Here is a 19,214-nt window from a genome sequence, read left to right on the forward strand (position 1 = left end):
GGACCTAATGGTCAGGGATCCCTTTACCTTACAAGCACGACATACCAATGGCTCTGATCAATGGGAAGCATAGAATGGCCAAATACTTTCAGGTATAGATATGGGGGCAGGAGGGGACTTGCCAAGGTGGCAGGAAATAAACAGATTTCAACACATGGCTCCCATTTGACCTTCACAGGTTAGCTTTGAGTTCACCCACATGGCAGCTTCCCATGCTGCCTGTTGATTGCTGTAATGCAGAGCACAACCAGAGCTACAGGAACCATCCTGTGGAAACTCAGGTACCATCACTCCAGAGAAATGCACTACTTGTTTCCTGACCAGACCTGCTTGGCTTCAGCAAGGCTGATGCATCAAGTGACTTGACTTCAGACTACACCCTGGCCAATGATACCCTTGCTCCAGAAAGCCACCTATGTGTGGATTTGTACTGGGCAAAACTTATGCAGCCAAGCCAATGGGAAAGAACCCATTCATTATCTTTCCCTGCTCACCTCCCCCCAAGGGGAGAAGGTAGAACTTACGCTCCAGTCGACAGTACTGCGGATCTCCCTGTCTGAATCGCATCTCAGGGCTAGTGGGGGGGTTGGCTGGGCAACCAGGTGCTGGAGACCAGACTTGGCAATAGCTTTTCTGAAAGACAGGAAGATTATCCATAAAAACACCTGGAATCATATTAATCATTATTATTCCTAAATGCAGCATTTGCAAGCCTTCTGGGGGGAAAGGATGCTAAAAAGAAAGGCATTCCATGTGTTAATATCAATTCAAAAAAGCTGCCTAAAATGAGGCAGAAATTATCGGAAATCACAGAGCAGGAAATACTTACCCAACTCAGCGGTAGGCAGTAAGTTTTATTTTCTACCTTGTGGCAGTGAAAAACAGACTATTCTTCACAACTGCTTTAAGTCATGCCACACAACAACTACTAATAAATGCCAAGTTACTGGCATGCTGAAATTTACCATGTGGATTTTGTACCATGCCACTGCAAACACCAGTCATGAAGAAAGGCATGCGGTGATTTAGTTTAAAAAATCCAAGTGGCAGTTGAATGTATACTATTTCCATGAATCCTTCCTCCCAAAGGTGTGTGTGTGTGTAGAATATTCCACGAACAGATCACTATTCTCTCAAGTGGATGAAGACTAATAACACAATAACACAGGCTTGTGAGACTCCTGGGAAGATGAAACAGAGCCCAGGTTTCCTGCTGCTTCTGAAGCAAAACATTCCAAGGCTAATTGGGCTGAGAGTGGGAGAAGCAGTTGGGCATCTCAGAATTTTAGAGTGCATATTTAAGATCACACATGGGTTTTACTCCAGATCAATTCATCAAGGACAAATCATATTCGTGTTTTTTGTCCTCCTCACAATCTATATGTGTGTGTGTGTGTGTGTGTGTGTGTGTGTACACATTTTTATCCCATCCTTCTTCCAAGTAACTCAAAGGCTTTTACCCTCAAAAACTCTTGGATGCAGGTGAGGCTGAGAACACACAAATGGCCTAAGTTACCCCAGTCAACTTGTCCTGTTCTCAGAAAGACACAGCTCAAGCGTGCTTCTTTCATAACTGATCAATCTGCAAGGAAGCACGGAGGTTGTGCGTCAGGGCTGTGCTGGTCCTCTCCCCTCCACCTCTACCCCAAAGAGCTTAGTACCCCTGATAAAGCCATACATACGGCAGTAGGGCTCTGCAACCTTCAGGGGAGTCGCTGCCGCAGCCATTGTGGGCAAGATCCATTCCCAGGCACTTATGGGTAGTCAATGCCAGCCAACTGGTCCCAAGAGGAACCTTCCACCTCCTGGCAGCCCTCCGCGTCCTGCATGACTGGAGCAAAGCACCCGGCTTGGGGGTTTCACTTGAGCGCCGCCTCTGGCTCAAGCATCTGTAGCGGCCTTGAAGCCCGTAGGCTGCTCTGCTGTGCACAAACTCTGCTGGGAGGAGGTGGGAGGACCTGCGGCGCAGGTAATGAGGGTCTCGCAGGAGAAGCCTCAGGTCGGCAGGGTGCTGTGTGGCAGGACCGGGACACCGCGAAAGCTCGGCTTGCAGCTCCTTCCTCTCCTGCTCTGCTCTCAGGCCAGATCCTTCAGAGCCTGAAGAGGCAGCTTCCTCACTCCAGTCACTCTCCTCAAGCCCCTCCTTGGGGGACTCTGAGCTGGAGCTCTCAGTGCAAGGCGACCGCCTCTTTCCTTCCGCCTCATACACCTGGATGAGGCTGGCCAGCAGCAAGGAGGGCCCTATGAGATGAGTATCTATGGTGCGCACTCGCCCCCCGCGCTTCTTCTGGACAGAAAACCGAGGACTCAGGCGAGGGGTCGTGGTGCTGGATCGCCTCCTGCTGGAACTCGCCCTGCGTTTGTGCCGGGAGCCCAAGCAAGAGAGCCCTTGCAGGTGAGCACAGGATTTGCGGCGGTGTTGCGTTAGGGTGGCAGAGGGCTGGCCCACCACAGAGCGCCGCCTTGCTTTGCTGGCCGGCAGAGCCACCACACTGGTGCGCCGGGGCCCTAGCGGCGCAGTCTTCTTCCTGAAGTGCCTTTTGAAAAAGGATTCCATAGCAAATGGGGGCTGTTGACAAAGAAACCAGGTGTTTTAAATGAGGACTCACCCTCTCACCTACCTAACATGGCCTTCAAGATCTAAATGAAGAAATCATGGGGCACCCCAGACCCCAAGCACTACTTGGACACCAGACCAGGCCCTCCCCAACCCTCAAAGCTCCAGCCAATTCTTTTTGGCAATAACCAGTCCTGTGTCAGCTTCTGACGCCCAAACAACAAGCCATTTAAGACCCTCTCACTCAGTGGAGCCAAGTCACCCAAAATATCCAATTCACCATACAGCACTAGGGGAAGAGGAAGGGGGAGAAAGAGAAAGAGTTTCACTTATGGGGAGATTACTGAGCCAGAAAACTAGTACTGGTGTTATTGTTATTTGTGGCCAATCTGAATGTGGAAAAATGCAAGAACTGAAAACGGTGCTGAAATGGCTACCATGTGACAATTGGTGGTTCCCAACGCAAACTCTGAGGCACATGGGTGAAATCTAAGTGTCAGCGAGTCAACGGTTCATACTAAAAGGAGGTGCTTTGGCTCCATGGACTTTTTCTGCATCTGCATCCCATAATGAGCAACAAGCATTTCTATAAAGGCACCACCACTTGTATATAAATACGCAAAAAAATAGGAAGCAGCTAACCTTAAATGAGGTGTCAAGGATAAAAGCTGCTCAGGCTACTTCTGTTCTATTTTAAAACAGCCTGAGCCTGAGTGCAAACAAAATACACGTTGCTTCAATCTGCTTCCTGCTTGTCAACTGTACACAGAAGATCAAAACCGGAAGAGCAGAACATTTTCCATTTCGTGAAATTTAAAGCTCAGTTTAGAGAATTTGGTCCAATAAAAAAACCAGCCAGAAGCAGACTAAGAATGAGACAAAAGATGACAAAAGATGCGTCTGTAAAGCAATAGCAGAGCTCTACTGATGCCTAATAATGGAACAACAGGAATTCTTTTTCTTTTCACTACTTGCCAGCACTCACTGATCGGGTGAATAGATGCTCAATGAATAACTGCTCAGAGTTCTAAAATACAATTGTACCTGAGGTCTCTTATCTTTCTATATCTGCAACAAGCACTCTGTTCAATCACAAGTGTAAAGCACATTTTAGGTCCCTGTTAGTCATTCTCTCTTCAAAACTTCAAAAAGATTGTTTTTTTTCAAGCAACAGTAATTCTTAATAGTCAGAAGTATCCAAATCTCACTGCAAGGCTCAGCAACCATTCCAATCTGCAACTGGATATTCATACGTTCTGTGCAAAGCAAAAATGACTCATGTTTCTTGATTTAATCTATAGCTCCTAGTTTTGATAGGATATCAAGAGACAGTAATCTGATGATATCCAGGTATCCCACACACCTGCCATGAGGCCAAAACTTTTCAGAAGTCTGTTAAAACTGGGCAGGCAGATTATGTGGCAGTTACCCTGCATTAGCATTTCTTTCAAGCAGTCACTTTCCACAGCAAGTAATTAGAGATTCCTTTAGATTTGCATTTAGCTCCTACATACAGCAATGAAAATGTTTCTGTCACTCAAATCTGGGCAGCTCCATTTGTGTATTATACAATTTGTTTGCTAATTATACTATAAATACGAGCCATTTTCTAAGAGCTGCCCCTTGCACATGCTACAAAAAGTTGAGAAAGAAGCAGTGGAAAACTCTTCTTGCCTTGACATTTGCTCATGGCACTAAATAACAGTCCTCTATTACTCTTGCATTATTTGTATAGTGAAACCAGTTACACACAACGTGCCCTTTCAGCTGTCATTGTTCCTTAAGGCTGAGAACACAGCAAAGCATGCGATGAGACTCCTATGGTAAAGGTAAAGGACTTCTAGATGGTAAAGTCCAGTCAATTTCAACTATAAGGTGCAGCGCTCATCTCCGCTTTCGGGCTAAGGGAGCTGGCGTTTGTCCGCAGACAGCATTTCGGGTCATGTGGCCAGCATGACTAAACAGTAATAATTTGTTTTGGGGTTTGGTGGGCTTATTTACAAAGCTGCCTAACTCTATCCTTTCACTCCAGCGAACTGAATGTTACTGAAGATCAGTAAGAGACCACACGGGGATAATTCATTCTCAATTTTAGAGCCTGTGCAGTGTGACCACAAGTAGACCATAAGGGAAGTTATGTCCCACTGAATTTGGCGAGATTTGCTCCTGAACAATTGGTACGAGTGCACAGAAACATATTCCTGATGTGAATAAAAGTTTTCCCGGACTTCAGTCTGTTTGTGACAGTACAGCATGTGCTGGTATCCCGTCAGAGCTTTGAAATACTCATTATGGCATAAGCTTTTGTGCGCTATAGTCCACTTCATCCTGCATCTGACAGAGTAGGCTCTAGTCCATGAGGGTTTACACCACAATAAATCTGTTAGTCTTTAATGTAGCATAAGACTTAGTAGGTTTTGCTGCAACAGCCTAACACAGCTACCTCTCAGGAACATATTGCCAAGAAATGAGTTTCGGAACAAATCTGTTGTTCTAGTGCCTTGTTTGGCTTTAAGTTCATAAGTTTATTGTTTTAGTGATGTCTTTCATCTGAGGTTGACCAAGAATGCAAAGTCTGTCTGCCTATGGGCTGGTTTTCTTGAGCTGGCCATCCAAGACTGCAGTGGGCATCACAAGGCAATTCCTGAGGAAGCTGGTGAGAGCTTGGTCAAAAAACTAGCTTTAAAATGTTCTGTTCTCAAGAGTGGATACCAAGGGGGAAATCTGTTCTCAAGAGTGGATACCAAGGGGGGGAAAAAAAAAAAAAGAATAATGTTTTTACTTTGCAACCAGTCTGACAATTTTTGAAGGAGATACCGGGGATATAGCTTTGCAGAGATGTCTAACAAGCTAACTGGCTGATAGTTTGTTGAGCATTTCTAACTCCTTTCTTATAAATCGGGAAACTGATAGTCATTTTCCATCCAGAGGGCATTTGGCCAATGTTGTTTATAGTGGTAAATAAGCCACTCAGGATAGGCACCCAACCATTCTGCATATTCCTTTTAGAGCTCAGATGGAAGCTTTTATCTTTTCCAAGAGCTTTATTTTATTTCAACCAGGAAACCGGGCCTTTATCTTATTATAGGAGGCTGGTTGTCATATTCAGGTAGGTTTGAGAAATCCTTACACACTGCTGGTACATGTGATTGCCCACCAAATATGTTGGGAGAAATATTTAACCCAATCAGAGGCAGGAATCAAGGCTTTCTGTAGTGATCTCACTTCATTTAAACCCCAGAGTTTGTCTTCCTTCTGCTACATTACTGCTAGTCCCAATTCCTGCCTTTCCTTTGTAATATTCATGACACACATACACCTCCTTCCTATCTCTTTGGTAAACAGACTAGGACTATATTCATATAACAGCTGTCAAGTGAGGACACCCCTGTAGCCAGAGTGGGGCAAAATGATGCACCACCTCTCCTCTCAAGCTGTGTTTCCCCACCCTCTAGATTTGGGGGAATTTTTGTTTGTGTGTGACATGACAGCCTCCCTTTAAAGAATGACAGCTTGCTTTAAGAACAGGAGCAATTTACGAACAGAACCTCTGAAAAATTCAGTGAACAGGTCAGGACAAATGCACAACAAAAGCCTCATCTGGGAGAGCCCCCCAAATTCTGCTCACTCAAGACTTTCCCTGACCGAGGGTGGGTTTTTCATTATCACAATCATCCTGTAATCCCTTAAGTGATTCTGAAAAAAACAGGCAGTGCTGATCCTTGAAGAGTTAAATATTAGAACTCTGTATTATGGGCTAGTCTACCTCAGATTCTCTGCTTTTCAGTTTAAGTTGTGTTCTCTAGTCAGCCAGCAATAAGGAAGCATGCCTGCAGTAAAAAGTAAGAATTTGTTTATTCTGCAGTTATTATGATGAGCACAGGAGGATTGCTGAAAAGGTGTACTGTGAACCTACCATGGAGAAAGCTCACATGTATACAAAGTATTTTTATAAGTTTATAAAATGACATCTACAATGTAGTAAATATTTTACAAAGTTAAGGACTCTGTCTCAATGACTTCAACAAGAAAGTTATGCTTATTTTTCTCAGCATCACTCTCCCTAAATGCTCAACTATGGTTGCATTGTAATGCACTCTTACTTTGCTTTTAAACCTGTTTTTGTTTGTTTTGTTTGTATTGGTGTTGCGATACAATATTAAAATTTATTTTTTGAGATACCTCCTCACTAATTTTTAACCTCTAAATTACAGCATAAACTAATTTGTTTGCTTTACACCTTTTGGTATCCCCCTTGTTTACTGCATCCCTAACACCCTGGCAAAACAAAACATATGCCTGTCATTTAATTCCTGGTGTTCATGCTAAACTTTCTGTTAACTTGCATAATTAGCTATGTAAAGGTCAGGTTAGCAAACTCCCTGTATTAACTTACATAACACTCCCCTTTAGGAATGGGGCTGCCCCACCTATGGAGCTGAGAGAAGAGACCTTACATAAACCAACCTGACTTTCACGTTGAACCTCAGCAGCAGTTTCAAACCTTCTATCAGCCTGGCAAAATAATTCATTTAACAATCAAGACTTTTTTAATGAACCCGTACTACATTTTGCCAAACTGAATGATATAATAATCTATAGTGTTTGTGTGATGAGAATGAAAAGCTTTAGGTGGAATTAAACATCATGTTATGGTGTTCGTCCTGTCATGACAAACATTGCAGCTTGCTAGGTGGAACGATCCCCACAGCCAATTCTGGGAAGCGTTGGGGGAGGAGAGGAGAGGGGTGGAAGCCCTTGCAAAAGCCTTATGCTGATGGGACTTGTTAGGTGAATCATGCTCTTTGTGTCTCTGAAACTGTAGTGTGATGGGATGATGAGCTGCTTGTGCGTAAAATCCTAATCCCTCAGAGTTTGGCTAAGTCCCCAAACCTCTGTCTGTGATGGAGCTCCTTAAACATGACTCCATCAATCGCTCGTTGAATCGGACAGTGGGCGTTTACGGAACTTCTTCCAGCATAAAAGCTCCTTAACGGAAACGCGTCTTCTGGACTCTCGGCGTGACAGTTTCCGCCGAGGAGTGGGTGTCCCTACAGGAGGTCCTGAAATCTCCCCGCTGCTCCCGCTTGAAGTGTCTCTGAGCCCTCCCTCCGACTCACTTTCCCTTGGAACTCCACTTCTCCCCCTGCTGGTCCCCTCCTCCGCTGAATGGTCTCTCTCACCCTCCATGAGCCCTTTCACCTCCTTAGTCTCAGATGGCAGTTCCCTGACATCCACCTCCCCTCCAGGGCCCCCTTCACCCCCTTCCCTCCCCTCCTCTGCGGGAGGCGAGGGAGCAAAACCCCTGAAGGAACCTCCCTCATCTTCCGAAGTTTCGAACACTTCCCTCCACCTTTTGCTGTCTCCGGTTTCCAAGTACTCCTCCTCATCGGAGTCTGTTCCTCCTTCCAACTCCGATTCCCTGAATCCCTCCAGTTCCTCCTCATCGTCGGTGGTGCCAAAGTACTCCCTCCGAAACCTCGCTACTGGCTGAGGTTTCCTGGGGAACCTTTGGTGAAACGTTTCGATCAAGATCTCGTCACGGACCTCCTCTGCCTTCACCCAGGTGTTTTCCGACTCCGGTTCCCCTTCCCACGCGACCAAATACTCCACCTGATTACCCTTCCACCTGGAGTCGATGATTTCCGCCACATGGTTGCGGCTTTCCCTTTCTTCTATGGCTGGCCCCCGTGTGGATACCCCTTCACCTTCCCCCCTGTATGGTGACAGTAATGACCTGTGGAATACTGGGTGCAGTTTCATGTGGTTCGGTAACCGGAGTCTGAACGCCACTGGGTTGACCTGTTGGATGACCTCAAATGGTCCCAATCTTTTGGGTCTCAATTTCTTGCAACCCCCCTTGAACGGCAACCCTTGGGTTGATAGCCAGACCCGACTCCCCACCCTAATTGTTTCACCTTCCCTTCTGCTCTTGTCTGCCTGCCTCTTATATTCTTCCTTGGCCCTTTCTAAGTTGAGTTGGAGTTGACGATGGATCGCTTCCATTTCTTCTACAAAAAGTTCCGCGGCCGGAACACTCCATCTTTCCCCTCCTTCCCCTGGAAACGCCCTGGGGTGGCACCCATAATTAGCCAAAAAGGGGCTCATCCCGGTGGACACATTCTCAGCATTATTGTAAGCAAATTCCGCTAGTGCCAACTTTTTGACCCAATCGTTCTCTCTGTCATTGACATAACACCTCAGGTATTGTTGGAGAATACCGTTTGCTCTCTCCGCCTGCCCATTGGTCTCAGGGTGCCTGGCAGTCGAAAAGTTGACCTCTACGTGCAATAAGCTCATAAGTTTCCTCCAGAATCTGGACGTGAACTGTTTCCCTCTGTCGGAAACCACCCTCAAGGGGGCGCCATGCAGTCTGAAAATATGTTCTACAAACAATTTCGCTGTTTCTTCCGCCGTGACTGCATGTGAGCAAGCTACAAAGTGACCCATCTTAGTTAACAGGTCTACTACGACTAGTATGGCGGTTTTCCCCTGGGATTTGGGCAGATCAGTCATAAAATCTATCGACACCGCCTCCCACGGTCGTTCTGGTGTGGGTAACGGTTCTAATAACCCCGCTGGTGCCCGCCTTTCTCCTTTGGCTCTCTGGCATTGGTCACACCTTCTCACATACTCCCGTACATCCTCCCTCACCTTGGGCCACCAAAACTCCCTGGTCACCAACCACATGGTCTTGTGTTGCCCAAAATGCCCCGCTGTGGGATTGTCGTGCAGCTGTTTGAGTACTCTCCCCCTCAATTCCCCTTCGGGTATATATAGCGCCCCTCTGTAATACAATGCCCCGTTTCTTTCTTCCAAACCCCCGGGGTCTTCTCCCTCTCTCCTTAGACCTCTGAGCTTGTCCTGGGCGTACTCATCATTTACCGTTCCCTCTACCAGTTCTCTTTGCCCCACCCAGGCCGCACCACACACCCAGTGGTCCTCTGGGATAATATGTCTCTCTTCCGGCGCTCCCTCCCCCTCCAAATATTCAGGTTTGCGAGAGAGAGCGTCCGCTCTGATGTTTTCTGGACCTGGCACATAGCAAATTTCAAAATGGAATCTGGAGAACTCCTGGGCCCATCTCACTTGTCGTTGGTTGAGCACCCGTGCCGTTCTCCAATACTCCAAATTCTTGTGGTCCGTACACACTTGCACCTTATGTTGTGCGCCAATTAGTAAGTGTCTCCATCTCCGGAACGCTTCGTGAATGGCGAGTAGTTCTCGGTCATATACCGTGTAGTTCCTCTCGGATTTGTTCAGCTTACGCGAAAAGAAGGCACACGGTCTCCATTCCGACTTATTGCTCCCTGGCTGAAGCAGCACCGCCCCCACCGCCCGGTCTGAGGCATCAGTTTCCACTCTCATGGGTTTTTGTAAATCCACATGCAGGAGCTGTTCTTCCGAAGCGAATGCCCTTTTCAATTCCTCAAAAGCATGCTCCGCCTCCGCCGTCCAAACGAATTTCTTCTTGCTGCTTAGACAGTCCGTGATGGGAGCCGTTAAGTGGGCAAAGTTCTTGATGAATTTACGGTAAAAGTTCCCAAACCCTAAGAACCTTTGCACATCTTTTTTCGTTTTCGGTGTCTTCCATTCCAGCACCGCCTGGACCTTCCCTGGATCCATGGCTAATCCCTTGTCTGATAAGCGGTACCCCAGGAATTCCACCTCCTTGGTGTGGAACTGACACTTCTCCAATTTCACCCACAACTGGTTTGCTTGCAGCTGGCTCAGCACTTCCCTGACATCCTTTACATGCTGCTCCTCATTCTCTGAATATATCAGCACGTCATCGAGGAATGCCACGCAATTCTTGTAGAGCAAAGGTCCCAGTACGTGGTTCATGAGCGATTGAAAACAGGCGGAGCCTGATTGTAATCCGAATGGCATAACGAGATATTCAAACGCCCCCAAAGGGGTGAACATGGTGGTTTTCCATTCATCCCCCTTCTTTATTCGTATCAGGTTGTATGCTCCTCTCAGGTCCAGTTTCGTGAATATCTTTCCCTTCCTCACCCTGGTCAAAATGTCATCAATCCTGGGCATGGGGAAAGTCACTGGTTCTGACACGGCATTTAGGGCCCGGTAGTCCACGACCAATCTCGGTTTATCCGTGTTTTTTTTGTCCACAAAAAACACTGGGCTCCCCCCCACCGCTCTGGACTCTCTGATGAAGCCCCTCTTCAGGTTTTTATCAATAAACTCCCTTAACTCCTGCATTTCCCTGTCTGACATGGCGTACAGCTTGCCCACGGGGAGCTGGGCCCCAGGGACCAGATTAATTTGGCAGTCAAAGTCTCTGTGCGGTGGTAATTTATCTGCTTCCCTTTCACTGAAGACCTTGCTCAGGTCAGCGTATTGTTTGGGCACCTCCCCTTTGTCCGCCACTTCCGTCCCTGCTAGAGAGGCTTTTGCCCCTTCTGGCACCTTTCCCTCTCTGCAGTGTTCCAGACAATGTGCTGACCCAAAGGAGACCACTCTCTGATGCCAGCCCACTAGCGGGTCATGCAACGCTAGCCAGCTCATTCCCAAAATGACTGGAGCCCCTCCCAGGGTGGCTACATTGAACGCTATCCTCTCAGTGTGCCTGGCCACCCTCATAACCATTGGGACGGTTTGTAGGCTGACTTCTCCTCCCAGCAGCTCCCTCCCATCGATCGTGGTGACCTGCAGGGGGTTGCTTAAAGGGAGTGTCTGTATCTGGTGTTCAGCTGCAAACTCCTTGCTCATAAAATTACAGGAGCTGCCTGAGTCCAGCAGCGCCTTAGTCTTTAGTGGGTATCCGTTTGCCAGCTCTAGCAACACCTCTATTACTAGGGCTGGTCTTGGAGGTTCCGGAGTGGGCACTTTTACTGCTCCTTGGCCTGTCTGCAGTGCCCTGACAGAGGCAGACAGGCGTTGGCTTTTACTGGCTCCTGGACTTCCTCCTCCTTCCCCCCAACAGCTCCAGCCATCCCTTGCCATTCCTTTCTTTGCGGGCAGACTCTGGCAAAGTGACCTGGCTGCCGGCAGAGATAACATTTTTTGGCGCTCTTTCCCTCCTTCTTCCTCCCTTCACTGGGATTTGAAACTGCGCGCGCGCGCGCTGTTCCAACTTCCATCGGCTCTCCTGGCGGGAAACTTGGTTCTGGAATCTCTGGAATGCGGAAATCCCTCCAACGCTCTCCTTTCCCCTCCCGCTTCTCCAAGGCTCTTGCCTCCTGGCGTGCTCCAATGGTCAGCGCTGATTTGGTCAGCTGGTCCATAGACTCCGCCCTGGGCGCCCGGGAAAGTTCATCTTTCACCGCCGAAGAAAGCCCCTCTTCAAAGAGCATTTGAATGGGTTCCGCCGAAAGGTCCCACCCCAATCTATGTATCAACATTGTAAACTCAGTCCAGTACTCACGAACCGATCGGCTCCCCTGTTTGCACGCCATCAATTGTCTGCGCACCAGCCCCTGTTCAATCTCGCTGGAAAACATCAAATCCATGGCGCGAAAAAACTTCCTCGCGTCCTTCAGCATGTCACTATTCCCTGCCATCAGGGGTCTGACCCAATCTCTCGCCCCTCCTTCGAGATGGCCAATCACAAACGCCACTCTCGATGCCTCGTCGGGAAAGTCATTAAACTGCAGTTCAAGAGCATACTGCATCTCTGTCCTAAAGGCTTGGTAGTTCCTGGGGTCCCCCCCAAACTTCTGCACCATTCCTGGCATCTTTCTTGCTAGTGTAGCGCCTTTTGCCTTTTCTGCATCCTGCGCCCTCCTTTCTTCTAGCCTCGCCGTTTGCATTGCTAGCTGGAGTTCCAACACTCTGTACCTTTCTTCCAGGCTTGGACCCTCTCCAGCTCCTGCTGCTCCTCCGGCTCCGGCTGGGTTACTCATGATGCCTCTCTGCACAAGCTGCTTTCAGGGACTGTCCGATTGCTGTGATGGGATGATGAGCTGCTTGTGCGTAAAATCCTAATCCCTCAGAGTTTGGCTAAGTCCCCAAACCTCTGTCTGTGATGGAGCTCCTTAAACATGACTCCATCAATCGCTCGTTGAATCGGACAGTGGGCGTTTACGGAACTTCTTCCAGCATAAAAGCTCCTTAACGGAAACGCGTCTTCTGGACTCTCGGCGTGACAGTTTCCGCCGAGGAGTGGGTGTCCCTACAGGAGGTCCTGAAATCTCCCCGCTGCTCCCGCTTGAAGTGTCTCTGAGCCCTCCCTCCGACTCACTTTCCCTTGGAACTCCACTTCTCCCCCTGCTGGTCCCCTCCTCCGCTGAATGGTCTCTCTCACCCTCCATGAGCCCTTTCACCTCCTTAGTCTCAGATGGCAGTTCCCTGACATGTAGATATCGTAAATATTAGTTCGTGTGAAGCAAAACTTATTTTTTATTATTAATCATTATATTTATGGATTGGCTTTCCTCAGATACCATCACAATGTACAATGAATAATAAGCAACAAAATTACATCTGAAACTAAAACATATTCAAAACTAAAATATCCACAAAGCATCAAACCACACAGCAGCTGCTGCATATCTAATTGAAAATGGCCTATTGCATTTACTCAGAGTGATGCTAATCCATACTGAATCTTTGCAGCGGAAATAAGAACATTTGTTGTTCTAGCATTTTTGCGTATCTGAATATGCTGCATAAAGAAGTCTTACAGAATTTATTTCTGATATCCTTAAAGTCAGGGGTGGGAACGGGGGGGGGGGGGGAGAAAGAGAGAGCAACACACAACATGCACACACAGTTTCTCTAAAGGCCCTGGTTCCTGGTGCATTCGGATCATAAACCCTTTCACTAGCAAAGCTTGGCGCTTTGATCTGCTAATGATCTGTAATCAGGGTTGTGATAAGCTTAACTTATTGGGGCATGTTTTCCTTTCAAAAGGCAGCTGAAACTCCAGCTTAACAACCAAGCTGGGTCAAGTCACACAAAGCATGTTCTTTCCTCTCAGCCTTCTAGCAGGAAGTGTGGGTGCCGAGATCAAGTTCCACACATTTCACTGTATCTTGCCTTATTCCTTAGAGAGCTAAGCAGAGCCAGGAGAAAGTTCAGCGCAAAGGGCTGTCAACTGAGATATCCCCAAATCCAAGGAGAGTTCCAGCTTATTGCTCTGCACTGTCTTAACACCACCCCCTGCATACAACAGGCTTGGCAATCCCCAGCCACAACTCCCAACTCAGGAATCCTGCAAGTCACTAGGCAGTTGACTACAAAGGCTCCAACCATCAGTGCCTCCTGTGAGTCTTTTGGTGTGTAGAATGAATGGTGCGTAGAATGTGGGTATTCCTGTGGCCCTCGCTTTGCCATTTACCCCTAGAGTAAGACACAAAGCCTGTTGTATTAAACGCAGCTAGCCTGGGACTGGTTTACTTGCAACACAGGTTAAGAGAGGTCACAGGAATGTCCATTTCTCTCCCTTCCAAAAGGCAACAGACTGCAAAGAGAGCATATTGCAGGAAGAGCAGACCCTGAAGCCTGCCAAGTGGGGTTTTTCCTATAACATCAGCTACTAGCATCCCCAGGATCAGGAAACTGCTAGAAGTACAAGCGCTATTAATAATCCCCACTGTTGACACAGGGACCTCGTGGGCTCTGCTCACTATCGCTTTGCCATCAGAACGCTAAAAACAGGCAGCCGCAGAGGCTTGGGAAGCTTGGCCGGGGATTCCGCTCCAACTCCGGTGCGGCTCACATGCCAGAGCTTTCCTTCAGCTCGTGTTTCCTTACTCCCACACCCTCCTGACATCCCAAGATGCACTTTCTCATATACAAAGCTGCCTTTGCCTCCCCTCTCTCGGAGATCCTCTTTCCACTCTAGCTGGGCTGTTGCATCTCCTGATCTGCAGCGGTCGCACCATACAGCACTCGACCATGCTGAGCTCGCCAAAGGCATGCGGAAAGGAGGAGGGCTTTCCTTGCTATGATAGTTGCCAGGGCCTACGCTCCGCTAGATGCAGCGCACCAGATTAGATGGGCCATTTGTGGTTGAGCAGCATGACCGAAAGCCACAGTGGCTTGAGAAGAAGGAGGGTGTGCATTTCTCACAGGGTCTTCCCCTGACTCGACAGAGTTAGCTGGCCCGGCACAGTTTCCCCTTTCATTTCCCAGTAAGCGTGGCATATGAATCATACACCACATGCACCCACCTGGCACCAGAAACATGCAGGGGATGATCCTTGAGATGCAAAGCCTCTTGAATCATCTGAGGCACTCGAGTTCTCAGTTATCGGAGAGGGACACTCAACATTTGCCTGAACAGAAGTTCTCTCCCCCCCCCCCACCAACTGCCTTTTAACCAGAAAGGATGTGCTTGTTAAGCTGCCAAGAACTCTGAAGCACACAGGCAGTTATCACAGAAGCCTCCGCAGTTTGAGTGCCTGGCCTTCAGAGCCAAGCTTGCACGTACGTAACAGCCTTGTGGGGTGAGAGAACCAAGCTGGCTGTGCGCGAGCAGCAGCCAAGTCTTATTTTAGGGCTCGCTGAAGAACCACAACCAAGTGCCAAGGCCTGCTCGAGGAGCAGGTGTGTCTGCTCACACTCAGAGACTTGCTACTGAGGAAAGCAGTATTGGCAATAAATGGGATAACAGAAGCATTCTAACAACAGCCAACTGCCTCTACCAATGGAGGATTTCTGTTCTGTTCTGCAGCAAAACAAGACTTGCCCTGGCGGCAGGGACTGGCTGGACAATGAGACTGGATACTGAGGAGTGGGAACCAAGAGAACTGGGGTTGGCGACTGTCTTGGAAGACGGGATCAGTGGTGTAGGGGAGCCTGTAACAGCTGGAAGATGAGAGTCTGAGGCAGAAGAAGCTGCAGGATTGGAGAGTGAAGAACAAGTGCAAGAGGGAGGGAGAGGTCTGGCTGGTGTAGAGGAAAGGGCTTCCACACCACCTCCTCCTCCTGCCCCCACCTCTCTTGCTGCACTGTCTCCCAGGACCAGAGGTGAGAGGAGCAGAAGTGGGTTGCATGCAAGCAGAATCTTCACCTGCCTGTGTGCAGCATAAGCTGGACCTCTCTGTTGCAGCAACTGCCTCATCAAGTGTACACCTAGAAGCAGCTGAGAGACAAAGGAATGACGGACATGACTTTTCCTAAACTGGGAATGTACAGTCAATTCTTTACACTGGGCATTCCTTGCCTGATGGCACCGTGACACCTGGCCAGGCAGTCACAGGGTAGTCACAGAAATAATTCTCCAGTTACATGTGCAGGTCTCTTGGAATGAATGTGCAAGCAGCCTCTATGCCAGAGAGGGGGAACCTGCAGCCCTCCAGATGCTACTGGACTACAGCTCCCATCATCCATGCTGAATAGGTCTGATGGGAGTTGGAGGCCAACCAACTCTGCAGGGTCACAGGTTCTCCATCCCTGCTCTATGTGTTTAGTTCTTGGCATAACTACCTTACACACTGAAACCACCATGGCCCCTTCCTCCAAGGACTCTGGATACTGTACTTTTGTGACAATGCTCAGAAATCACTAATCCTCATCACAGAACGATAATGCCTGGGCTGAGCACCATTATGACCATTAAATGAATTTGAAACTGGTTTAAATTTGATGTGCAGGCACACTTAACTCACACGTGTCCTGTTCTAACAAGTCCTAAAGTACTTATGGAGTGCATCAGCATGAAGAGGTCAGTGAAGACAGTTCTAGAGGAAAGGTCAAAGAGCACTGCCAACTTCTCCAGCATTTCATTATTAGCAAATATCCCTTTTCTTATTACTTCAGCATTGAGAACCCACAAAGAAGCAGCTCATATCCCCAAAGACACACAGAGCAACTCCATCCAACCACATCAGGAGTAACCTTTGTTCCTCTAGAAACCTTCTGAATGGACAAAGAAATTCCATTATTTTCTTAAGCAGACTAAAGTATGGCCTCAATATCTACTGACTTATGTCTTTTGGTCTGTGTCTTTCAAATCTATAATTTGAAAGACATATAATCTTTAAACATATGGCACAACAATGGAGCAAACTGCCTAGGCAGGCTGTGGAATCTTTTCTTGCATCCCCCCACCCCAGAGCCATCTATCTCTACTGGGTACAGAAAAACGTATCTGATAGTCTGACTCGGTGCCTTTCTGGGGATCTTCCAACCCTGTGGGTTTGATCAGACAAGCAAATTTGTAAGCCTGTATAACTAACAAAAACAAATAATACAGAGATGGTTTATTAACTGCGGTGGGTGGGTTAACAAGGCTACCCAAAGGAGAGACATTGACCTTATTCTGAAATACCGTAACTCCCCCTTACCTTTCCATCTTTGTGCCTGAAGAAGTGACAGAATTTCTGGACTTGCAGACTTTTGATAAGGCAGTGAAAATATTTTGCAGCCTTCCTGTTTTATACTTACATTTATCTATACCCCAGAGTCCTATCATAAAACTTAGAGCAGCCTTCTCCAACCTGGTGCCCTCCAAAATATTTAAATCATACCTTTCGTCAACCCAAGGCAGAATGGTCGATAGTCAGGAATGCCAAGAAGTGTAGTCCAAAATAACTGGAGTTGTGGAGGGTGATTTGAACAGTTTACAAGAGGCTACCAACCATCTCCCTTCCCAAGCTCTGTTCAAGACAGAGCAGGGCAGGGAAGCATAATCCATAAAGCTATTTCATTTCTGTCCTGCCAAGCAGAATGCCATAATCCAGTCTTCACTAAAATAAGTGTGTGTGTGTGTGTGTGTGTAAAATTACCAACTCCCCTGTCCAATGAAAGTTCTGTACTTCCGAAATTTAATGTAGAACCACCTTCTGCTCTGCAAGTTGAAGCCATGAGATAATACTATCTCAAAGAGTTGCAGATAGCTCTTCTTAATATCATTTTGTGTTTGCTGGCTCCAGTCTGCCCAGTAACCATAGCTCTTCAATCTTAATGTTATGCTGATGCTAATAAGCTTTTGCCAGGGATGCAGAACCAGACGCACACAGTCACAGCAGGCAAGGGATGGCAGACTCCTGGTTCCACAGCTTTGTTCCTTATCCGTGTATCAAGCCTAATGCGCAGCAGCAGGATATATAGTCTTACTACTTAGTTACCCAAATCTGGCAGAAAGGAAGACATTCTTCACATTCATGCACACACAAACATCACATAGATAACCATCTAGACTGGGGAAAACATGCCGTAAAATGCATTCACTGCCATGTTTAAACAATGCTATTTACACTAAAATAAACTGTTAGAAGGCTGCACTCTAAGCAGAAGAGACAAGCAAAGCAATGCTGCATAGTGTGTTCATGGAAAATGGGCCCTTGTGGGCTGAACTGGACCTACTACTCACCAGGGCCCATCCCTGCATCCTGTTTTAAATGGCAGGAAGGAACATGAGAAGCAAGAAAGAAGGAGTTGCTCTCAACACATCCAGATAGGAAATGGGAAGTGCTAAGTAACTATAGCCCAGCGCCCCATATCTGCAACAAGATGGAAGGTCAAATGGTGCAACTTTCATATTTAGCTCACCAGAACATAGGAAAGCTGCCTTATACTGAGTCAGAACATTGGTCCATCTAAGCTCAGTGCTGCCTACATCAACAGGCAGCAGCAGCAGCAGCTCCTCCTCTCTGGGGTTTCAGATAGTATTCTCTCCCCTTAGTGCTTGGAAATGCCAGGGATTGAACCTGGGTCTTCTGAATGCCAGTTTGCTTCTGAATACAAGTTGCTGGAGCTGCAGGAAACGAGAGCGCTCTTGCACTCTGGGTCCTGCTAATGGGATTCTCAAAGGCTTCTATTGAACAAGACGCTGGACTAGATGGCCCATTGGCCTGTTCTTATGTTACCACTCTGCTATAGTCCTTCCTCGTTACTCTCATTAAAAACTTCTGATATGCCCAAATGGCTGAAGTGACTGAGCTGAAATGACAGAAAGTGTGCATGTGTGTGTTTTGTAAATATATTCTCCCACTGAAACAGTGCAATCCCCATTTGCCTTGGGTTTTTTTTGGGGGGGGAGTGCAAAAGGTGCTAGAAATCTTCAATCCTCCATACAAACACACGCGACCACCCACTTCCCAAACCGACTGGCCACAACACTGGGTGCGCTATAAGCGGATACATGATCTCCCTTCAGCACTCGCCTCTCCATATATTTTGTAGCTTGATTGCATTGCAGCCCCAATTGTCTGCTTCTTCAGCATCATTTAAAGATGCTCTGCTTCACAAACACAAGTTAAGTCATCATTTAGTCAATTAGTTTTGGCTAGATTATGTTACTTATTTTATTTACTTAAAAATATACACTCTGCTCTTTCCCTGTTTAGGGAAGTTTTTTAAATGTTTGAAGTTTTATTCTGTTTTTAATGTTCTGTTGAAAGCCGCCCAAAGTGGCTGAGGAAACCCAGCCAGATGGGCAGGGTAGAAATAATAATAATATTGTTGTTGTTGTTGTTGTTGTTGTTGTTGTTGTTGTTGTTGTTTTTCTTAAATCATAACAAGCCAGCTGACTGGCTTTGTGAAAACTTCACTGTTTCTTAAATTTGAAGGAAGGAGTTAGATTTTTTAAGAGTGGTGCCAAAATAGCAGCTGATGAGGGCTGTGAATAGCAGTAAAACAGCACAAAGAAAGAACAATCCCCATCCAGCTTTTCACCCCAAAATCTGAAGTGAAAAACATAGTCTCTCAGCACCATTTAATATTCATGTACCTCAGCTCACAAGAACTG

At 47.2% G+C, this 19,214-nt stretch overlaps 1 protein-coding gene across 8 annotated transcripts in view; it reads right to left on the minus strand.

Annotated features, from left to right (window-relative positions):
- Window positions 1-19,214, minus strand: part of DGKZ (diacylglycerol kinase zeta) — a 137,566-nt gene that overhangs the window by 42,100 nt on the left and 76,252 nt on the right. For 6 of the 8 annotated variants that reach the window (XM_053387126.1, XM_053387160.1, XM_053387136.1 and 3 more), the window contains exon 2: window positions 525-633. In XM_053387126.1, the coding sequence (XP_053243101.1) occupies window positions 525-633 (109 nt within the window). Of the gene's footprint in view, window positions 1-524; window positions 634-1,682; window positions 2,570-19,214 lie in introns of all 8 variants that reach the window. The other 2 variants (XM_053387109.1, XM_053387118.1) reach the window with 1 other exon arrangement.

This window comes from Podarcis raffonei, chromosome 1 (genome assembly GCF_027172205.1).
Source record: "Podarcis raffonei isolate rPodRaf1 chromosome 1, rPodRaf1.pri, whole genome shotgun sequence".
NCBI classification, from domain to species: Eukaryota; Metazoa; Chordata; class Lepidosauria; order Squamata; family Lacertidae; genus Podarcis; species Podarcis raffonei.